Below are 9,929 nucleotides of genomic sequence, written 5' to 3'. Positions count from 1 at the left end.
TTCCAGCTTTTTTCTTTTTGCTTATGTGGTGCTGAGGAATCGAACCCAGGGCCTCATGCATGCAAGGCAAGCACTCTACCACTGAGCCACCTTCCTGGCCCCTCTTTTTCTCATTTCTATGAACTACATTTTAGGTAATTTCTTCAGATAGGTATTCCAATTTCTTCAATTCTCTTGTACTCCATATTTAAAGTAACTCTTTTATCTCTATTTTTCTCTCTTTCTGGACTAGAGAGGCTCTTAGCTCATGACAATAATTATTTGTCATCTTGTTATTTGTTGTCTTTGCATTTTGTTACTTGTAACTTAATTTGTTACAACAAATATTATTTGTTATCTTTTTATCTTATTTGTTAATCTTTTTGTCCCTCACTGCTTATGATTGTTAACCATTCTAGGCAACCATTTGAAGTAATTTATTAACACATTCTTTTGTTGTATTTATTGTTATTATTATTTTATTTTTTGCCAGTTCTGGGGCTTTAACTCAGGACCTGGGCACTGTCTCTGAGCTTCTTTGCTCAAGGTTAGCACTCTACCACTTGAGCCACAGCACCACTTCTGGCTTTTTCTGTTTATGTGGTACTGAGGAATGGAACTCAGGGTTTCATTCATGCTAGGCAAGCACGCTACCACTAAGTCACACTTTCAGACCTTGTGTTATTTTTATATATAGTTTTCCATCTTAAATTATAAATTCATCAAAGAAGTACTATTAAGCTTTATTTTTCTCTTTTCAGATAATATCTTCTGGTATGAAATAGGTGACACTATTTCATATTGCAAAATTAAATGTTATATCTTCTGTTTTTCTAGACATAAAAGAATTAAATTTTGAGTAAGTCTACGGGCAGGATGGAGAGTTATTTTAAAGCAGCTGTCTGTGACTTGGACAAACTCCTTGATGATTTTGAACAGAACCCAGGTTTGTCGGCTTTCTATTTTATCACTAACAGAACTTTTAAATGTCTGTAATTCAGTAATCTCAGGAATAGAATACAGTTTAGAGTACAGAATAGAGTTTGGTCACATTGTCATCTTCTGTAAAAAGTTGACCTGTTTGATTATAACATATTAGTTCATTCTTATACAGAATGGAATTAATACCCAGAAACAGAAGATACTGGAAGTTTCTTTTCAGATACAAATTTATCTATCAGGAAAATCTACAAAATCAGTATGTGAACAAACTAAAAGTGACATGAAAAAACTACACATAAGTTGAGATTTCATTACTATGACAAATGGTACTTCCCTCAGAATGAAATTAGGAAACTGGCAGAACAAAATATGTAGATTGTTTTTTAACTCTTACTTTGGGTTTTGCAGTACAACTGATTTAGAAGTCAAAATTTTATTACTCTGGGGCTGGGAAGGTGGCTCAGTGGCAGAGTGCTTGCCCTGCATGCATGAGGCCCTGGGTTCGATTCCTCAGCACCACATAAGCAGAAAAAGCAGGAAGTGGCACTGTGGCTCAAGTGGTATGAGTGCTAGCCTTGAGCTGAAGAGCTGAGGGACAGCGCCCAAGCCCCACAACTAGCCAAAAAAAAAAATTATTACTCTTGATATATATATATATATATATTATATAAATGAAAACCAGAAAATACTATAAAGCCAAATAAAAAGGCCATATAGCTTAGAAGTCTTAAAATGCACAGTATCTTCATCATAACTTTTTTATTAGTATATATTAATAGTAGGGGGTTTCATTGTCTTTATGATTTTTACCTAATTTGGGTCTTCTAAATAACTTTGTTTCTATTTTAATTAGATGAACAAGATTATCTCCAACGTCCACAAGATACATATGATTCTAACCACTGTTCAGTTTCTTCAGAGTTGACTTCTTCACAGCTAACTTTGCTACTACCAAAGGACCAGCAATGTGTTAACAAGTGTGCCTCATCAGAAACATGCTGTGAAAAAAATGAGACTCTCCCGACTGAAAAACCACTTGAAGGACTTACTTCTATACAAAGTGAAAAAAATGTAACAGGACTTGACCTCCTTTCTTCTGTGGATGGTAGTACTTCAGATGAATTACTGCCTTTATATATGAGCCGATGTAGTAAACCTGTCTGTGACCTGATAAGTGACATGGGTAATTTAGTTCATGCAACGAATAGTGAAGAAGACATTGAAAAATTATTACCAGATGACTTAAAATCTAGTACAGATTCTTTGATTGGATTGGGTTCATCTTCAGTTTCAGATACTCTCTGTGCTTCTTCAACAGAGCATGCTAGTGATACTGTCAGAGAAGAACAGAATGATATCAACTCTGAATTACAAAACAGAGAAATTGGTGGGACCAAAGAATTAGGAATAAATATAGACACATCACTTTCAGATACCTGTAAATACAGTGGAACAGAAAATTTAAAGGGTGAAAGGGTCTCTAATGAATTAGAACCAGTTGTTGATTTTAATATGCCCTCTGCTTTCGTGCAACAAAGTTCTACAGTGTTTGATGCCAAAGATAATCTAGAACACAAGATTCTGTCATGCGGGTTACAAAAAGATGATGGTTGTTTGGCAAAAGAACAGGTAAATATGGTAGTCAGAAGCACCACAGAATGTTTAAAAGAAGGAGATAGTATGAATATTTTGCCTAGCAGTCTTCCAAATACTGATTCAGACTCAAAAGATGAGAATTTCAAATTGCCTGACTTTTCTTTCCAGGAAGATAGAATTGGTGTGGTAACAAAACAGTCTGCAAATGAAAACTCAAAAAATTTAGACCTTAAGCATAACACCACTACAATCCAAGATTCTTCAACTTTACCTCTTTCAAGTGAAAGTATACACTCTTCATTGTCCTGTCTTTCATTATCTGGGTCTTTGTGTGGATCACTAATTGATAGTAAATCCCAGGATGATGTTTTACCTCAGAATGAAGCTAAAAGTCATAAAGAAGATGCAGTGACTATGCATGAAGATTTACAGAAGATTACTCTTTTACATGGGGGACCCTTTGGGGAGACTGATCTGTTGAAAAAGGAAAAATCTAAAACCATATTTCTTCAGCCAGTAAATGGAAAGAGAGGTAACAAAGAAGTGGAATGTGAGCAGATGGTAAACAGAGTTGAATCTTTGCAGTACCATGAGGATTCTAGTTCTGCAGCTACAGCATCTCAGGCAGAGCTCTCTGGTGCTAGCGCCACAGAGTCTCTGGATCATTGTGAAGGTCTCAGTTTTTCAAGCAACAATATAGATGGGCAAGACTTAGATTACTTCAATATTGATGAAAGCATGAAAAGTGGCATGCTAATTAGTGATGCTGAACTTGATGCTTTTCTGACAGAACAGTATCTTCAGACCACTAACATAAAATCTTTTGAAGAAAATGTAAATGATTCTAAGTCTCAAATGAATCAGATAGATATGAAAGGCTTAGATGATGGAAATGTCAGTGATATATATTTCAATGCTGAAACAGGAGATCATGAGAAAAGTGATGGTATTAATATGCTTTGCGAAACAATTGATAAACAAAATTCAAGAGAAAATTGTGGCCTTTCTGCAGGAGAAAAATGTACAATTCCAAATGAACAAGGGTTACCTACTAATAAGTCTAAGATGATAAATGAATTACCGGCTTCTGTTAACAGTCAGTCTGCTCATGTTGGAGGGGCTAGACCTAAACAATTGTTTAGTCTTCCATCAAGAACAAGCAACACAAAGGAACCAAATAAGCTGGATGTTCCAAATATGCCAGAAAGTGAACCCTGCCTAGCAAATACTATTTCTCCAGTCACTTGTACAACAGATTCTACAATTGATTCTCATGTTGGCTTCAACTCTAATTACATTGATATAGAAAGTAACTTTGAAGGTAGATCCAGGTTTGTAACTGCAAATGAGGAGTCCCCACCTGAAAACACTTGCAAAGAAGGCTTGGTTTTGGGCCAGAAACAACCTACTTGGGTTCCTGATTCTGAAGCTCCCAACTGTATGAACTGCCAAGTCAAATTTACTTTTACAAAACGGCGACACCACTGTCGAGCATGTGGGAAAGTAAGTTAAAAGTCTTTTTGTTTGTTTTTTGTTTTATGGTATTGGAATTGAACCCAGAGGCAAGTGTTCTATCACTTACATTTATCTCCAGCCAGGTCATTTCTTTTGAGTCTTTGGAAACCCAGTATAAAAAATGCTGATTAATAAGTGGTTATATGTTTGTATTAATTTACAATGAGATTTTTTTTGCATCCCTATCATGGAAATACATAAAGCGCTACTATTTTGCAGATTGCTTGATAGTTGTGGTAAATATTATATGCTGGAAAGTAATGAACATTTAAGTTTTGTGAAATTTAAGAATATGGTCCTTAGCTTTGTGTCACACAAGAGTTTGAATTCAGGGCCTTGCACTTTCTGGGCAGATATTCTTGTACTCTTTCCCAGCCCTTTTTTAGGTCTTCATTCTAAAACTCTCCCAACTGAGCTGTTATAGTGGAGTTTCAGCCCTTTTTGCTTTCATTATTTTTCAAATAGGATCTTACATTTATGCCTAGGCTAGTCAGACCATGATCCTTCAATTTATACTTCCCATCTAGCTGGGACAACAGCATATACCACCCTTCTCAGCTTTTTGTTGAGATGGAGTTCTCATTGCAGACCAGTTTTGAACTGAAATCCTAATGCCTTCTCTCGAGCAGGTGCAATTACTGATGTTAACTACTGTGTCAAGCTGAAAAAGGGATTTTGGTTCATTAATGTAGGATCTTCCCTTTGCCTTTAATATGTATAATATATGCTTGAAATAAAATAATATGCTTGAAATGAAAACATTTTGTATTTTATTCCTTATAGGTATTTTGTGGTGTCTGTTGTAATAGAAAATGTAAACTTCAATATCTTGAAAAGGAAGCAAGAGTATGTGTAATCTGCTATGAGACCATTAATAAAGGTGAGTATTTATTTACCTGACATATTTGCTTCCAGTAATTGAATACATTTGTTTTTTTTTTAATCTGGATTGTGACAAAGATAAACTTTTTATTTTCTTAAGGCAAGGACCTAGTGTTGACTTATCTGGCTTAGGTGGGACATCCCAAGGCTTGGTTTCTCTTCTTTTTGTTCCACTCTCACAATTAATACTACCAGTCTGGAAAGGAATCATTCAGTTTCTGGAGTAGCAGTTCATTAACTTTTAACAGGTACCAAGTCCCTAAATGCTGCATTTCATCTGCCTATTGGTTTTGTCATCATCATTGTCATCCTCATTATCTTAATCTCACATTTATAAAATACATACTTAAAAATAGTGCTTAATATTATCTATAAATGTCTGAAGGCAAGATAATAATTTGTACCTTTCAAGAATAACCTAAATTGAGAATAAGATATAAAGTAGTAATATGACTTTATGAATTCTTAGGACTGTCATGCTGTTTGTACATTATAGTCTTTTTTTTCCCTTAATTTTAGAGTGTTATGTGTATGTGTGCTTCCCATTGTCCTCCGGCTTTCTAGCAAGTTTTCATTTTTAGCAGTAGTTTTGGTGGTCTTCTTTGAGTTCTTACAGGTTTTATGTGAGTGTGTTATGTTGTATGTTCCCGCTATGTACTTGTTCTTTTGAGTACTTCTTGCATTCTTAAAAATTTTTGACAGTTCAAGTTCTCAGCAAAGATTATTTGGAACACTTTGACCAGACCTGTACACTAGCTCAGACACTGCTTCCTATTAACCAGGAGAATAAATACCTGATAATAATTTATTTTTCTCTTTTGAATGAAGATTAATTTTTTTCAGCAATTCTCCAAAAAGCTCTGATGTGAGTCTGTTAGCCTGAGGTAAGCTGTCCTGCTCCCTGCTGTTGATCTATTCTTTGGAAGATAATAGACTATAGATTCTTTTAATAGAGTATAAATATTTTCTCAGTAACCACTATTGTTTGTGAAAGTCCTTATAGTTTTGTTTTCTCTTACACTGTTGCAGTAGTCTAGAAGACAGCTGTTAGTGCCGCTAGCCAAGATAATTTGCTACAATTCAGAAATTTTAGAGCAAGCTCTCACATAATTAGCTCTGAAACTCATAAAAAATGTTAACAGGGCTATAAAGAACACAGCAGTGTTCTCTGAGTTCACAGGTCAGATTTTTGAATAAGGATTAAGACATATTCTGACTACAGAATCCAAGAAAGGAGAAGATATAAGACTCAATAGATATAAAAGACTCAATAATAGAGACTCAAACTTTGGTTTTTCAGAGAATATACTGTGAAATGAGTTCAGTTCTGTTTTATTCTTTATATCTTACACAGTTTTATCAATAGGGCTATAAGCTGTACATTACAAGAAAGCATTAATAAAAGTTATCTTGCCATCAGCTATAGGGTTGGAAATAATAAGAGTGAATATTTTTATTAAATAAGATTCAAGAGGGGCTGGGAAGGTGGCTCAGTGGTAGAGCACTTGCCTTGCATGCATGAGGCCCTGGGTTCGATTCCTCGGCCACACAAGCAAAAATTAAAAAGCTGGAAGTGGCGCTATGGCTCAAGTGGTAGAGTGCTAGCCTTGAGCTGAAAAGCTGAGGGACAGAGCCCAGGCCCAGAGTTCAGACCCCACAACCGGACCCCCCCAAAAAAAATAAGATTCAAGAGTTGGGAGGCATGTTCACTGTAGGAAAGAAGAAAAAGATAGTAAATAATGGAAAAGTTGTGCTACGATGTATAAGTTTTAGGAAACTATGCATGTGAATGCTGTTAGGAAGAGTTGGAGCAAGTTAGAATTACTTTAAAGCCCTAAGAGTAAACAGTTGGGTTTCACTTGATAATAGGAAGATATCTTGGTTGTTGGAAGCCATTTTTTGAGTGATGTTATTCATTGGCATTTAAGAAAGATTATTTTAGCAGTAGCCAACAGCAGATCACTTTGGAGAAATGCTGAAGGAAAAGCTACCAGAGCTGATGTATATTTTGATTGAAAATGATTCAGCAATTTTATTCTATTTTATATTACTCGATACTATTCTATATTGCAGACTCAGGAATATTGAGACAATATTTTGTATTGAAATTGGAAACAAACTAGATGCCCTATTCTTATGGAACTTAAAAATATAGTGGAGAGGGTTGAGAAAGTGGCTCAGTGGTAGAGTGCTTGCCTTGGATGCATGAGGCCCTGGTTTCAATTCTCAGTACCACATAAGCAGAAAAAGCCAGAAGTGGCACTGTGGCGCATGTGGTAGAGTGCTAGCCTTGAGCTGAAGAGCTGAGGGACAGCGCCCAGGCCCAGAGTTCAGACCTCACAACCAACAACAACAACAACAAAAAACAACACAAAACACAAAAAACAAATATAGGGGAGAGAATAAACAGGATTCAGATGGTGATAATATTCTGAAATGTCATTAAAAAGTATCAATAGAGCAGATAATGACAGATTAATGGCAAGATGTTCATCATAAGATGGACATCATACAAGGTGGTCACCATAAGACTTCTAAGATAATATGACATGTAAGTTAGAAACTTGAAGGGAGAGACCAGAGCTATGTATATATCTAAGAAAAGGACAGAGGCAGAGGGAATAAAAATAGCCAAGAGCCTAAGCTAGGATAGTATGGAATTAACTTGTTGAAGTACAGGAGGCCTAGGTGTCTGGATTGTTTTAAGTGAGTGGGAGTATAATGAGAAATAAGGTTGGACAGATAAGCAGGAAGGTGGAAGAAGTGGGGATCTTTTGAACCATTTTAACAATTTAAATTTCACTGAGGAGTGGTAGTGATTCATGTCTTTAAAAAAAGATTTTGAACCATGTTGGAAATAAACCCTTGAGGTATAAGGGCAAAAATAAAGACCTTCATATTTAAAAAAATTATTTTCTGTAGTAGATGTCAAACATATGCCAGATATAATATTGAAATAACTCATTGGTAGGTTATCAAAGTGGAGTGCTACCAACTAGAAGAAGGAGCCAGACAGAATCTTTGTGAAGTGCCAACTTTTTTTTGGATTGGCTTATTTATTCTAACAACTGAAAAATAAGAAATTACTATAATTTACTTTGAAGTCCAAAAAAGACTCCTAATACTATTTTTCCCCTTTATAGCTCAGGCATTTGAAAGGATGATGAGTCCAACTGGTTCTAATCTTATATCTAATCATTCTGATGAATGTGCCACTATCCAGCCACTTCAAGAGACCCAAACATCCAGTATACCTTCACCTACAACTTTGCCAATTTCAGCACTTAAACAACCAAATGTTGAAGGTAATGAAGAAAACACCACATCTTAAAGATTAATTATTAAACAGAATTATCTATTATAATCGGAGTCCAGGCAGGGAATAGAAACCATACTAAATAACAAGAGGGATTTAATACAGGGAATAGGTTACTACACGCATGCTTGAAGACTAGAGTATCAAAATGGGCAGGCTCAAGAGTCTCAGCAGCCCACATCACTAGGGTTAGTGGATCTTTAAACTTCTTGCCCAAATTGTACTCAACCCATAATAGTCTTGATTGCAGCCTCTTGAGTAGTTAGGATTATATGTATGAGCCACCATGCCCAGCCTGTTTCGTATTTTGATAAAACATTTTATTTTTATGTCTTTTTATGCATGTTTCTTTACTTATCCATTATATTTCTGATCGCCACTTCTCATGTCTGCTTCAGTCCTTGAATTTTATTTACCCTTCACTTATTTATAGAGGATGTGAAATGTCTCTCAAAGACTTGTTTTGAAGGCTTGGTCTCCTGTGTAGTGCTAAGAGGGTAAGTTATTAGATCTTGAGGGCTGTGACCTGATTAATGGATTAATGAGTTAATCCATTACTGGATTATAATTTAGTGGTATTGCAGAGAATTGGTGGAAACTAGGAAGTAGGGCCTGTTGATGAAGTAGATCACTGAAGGTAAGCCCTAGAGTCTTGCCTCCTCTTCCTTTTTCTCTTTCTTTCTCTGCTTCCTGTCTGCTATAGGGTGGGCAGCTTTGCTTTGCTACACCCTTCTCACCATGATGTCTTGCCTTGGCACAGGGCCAAGCAGCCTTGGACTGAAACCTCTGAAGTCATGAGTCAAAGTAAATTTTTCCTCCTTTGAAGCAGTAGTCCCCAGTATTTTGATAGAGGAATGCAAAGTCCTTAAGATACCATTCCACATTCACAGTACAGCCTCAATAATATCAGCTTTATAGCTTTCCTAGTATCTTTCATGGGTAATCTCTCTGAGCACTTCAGAGTAACAAGGGCTGCACTTGCCCTATTAGGTTTCATTTGTATGATATCTGGAAACACACTCTGTTCACCATAGATGAATCACAAAAAACCATGAGAATTGGCAGTCTTGAGAATTTGGGACTTGCCAATGGATAGCAAAAGTTTTGAAAACATTTCCTGACCCATTTGGTACTGGCCAAGCTAAAATGAATTTCAACTGATTCTAGGTCTATGTTCCAAAGAACAGAAGAGAGTCTGGTTTGCAGATGGCATATTGCCTAATGGTGAAGTTGCAGATACAACAAAATTATCATCTGGAAATAAAAGATGTTCTGAAGATTTTAGTCCTGTCTTATCTGGTGTGCCCATGGTAAAGAATTTAAGTAACTTATTAATTAAGTAAAGTGTTACTTTATAGGTAATTCCTTATGTAATTATTAGAGTGCTTGTCTTTTGAATGCTTTGAGTTTTCTGAAATAAGAAATGTACAGACGTGCCTATTTTTATTGTGCTTTTTTTTTATTGTCCTTCATTATGCTTTGCAGACACTGCATTATGTATGAGTTGAAGTCTTATTTGGCCTATTTTTCAACAGTGCAGTTAAAAATTTTTAGCAGTGGGCTGGGAAGTTGGCTCGGTGGTAGAGCACTTGCCTTGCATGCCAGAGGCCCTGGGTTCGATTCCTCAGCACCATATAAGCAAAAAGAAAAAAGCCGGAAGTGGTGCTGTGGCTCAAGTGGTAGAGTGCTAGCCTTGAGC

General features: G+C 36.1%; 1 protein-coding gene across 3 annotated transcripts in view; it reads left to right on the top strand.

The window, feature by feature from the left end:
- The window catches only part of Zfyve16 (zinc finger, FYVE domain containing 16), a 40,829-nt gene that overhangs the window by 5,104 nt on the left and 25,796 nt on the right, over positions 1-9,929 (top strand). The window contains exons 2-7 of one of the 3 annotated variants that reach the window (XM_013015906.1): positions 817-925; positions 1,775-1,992; positions 2,686-4,020; positions 4,816-4,912; positions 8,058-8,219; positions 9,398-9,540. In XM_013015906.1, coding sequence (XP_012871360.1) covers positions 856-925; positions 1,775-1,992; positions 2,686-4,020; positions 4,816-4,912; positions 8,058-8,219; positions 9,398-9,540 — 2,025 coding nt within the window. In that variant the 5' untranslated portion in view covers positions 817-855. Of the gene's footprint in view, positions 1-816; positions 926-1,774; positions 4,021-4,815; positions 4,913-8,057; positions 8,220-9,397; positions 9,541-9,929 lie in introns of all 3 variants that reach the window. The other 2 variants (XM_013015904.1, XM_013015905.1) reach the window with 2 other exon arrangements.

The sequence above is a fragment of the Dipodomys ordii genome, unplaced genomic scaffold (genome assembly GCF_000151885.1).
Source record: "Dipodomys ordii isolate 6190 unplaced genomic scaffold, Dord_2.0 Scaffold28, whole genome shotgun sequence".
Lineage (NCBI taxonomy): Eukaryota > Metazoa > Chordata > Mammalia > Rodentia > Heteromyidae > Dipodomys > Dipodomys ordii.
The sequence above is the reverse complement of the archived record's forward strand: the minus strand, read 5'-3'. Positions and strand labels throughout refer to the sequence as shown.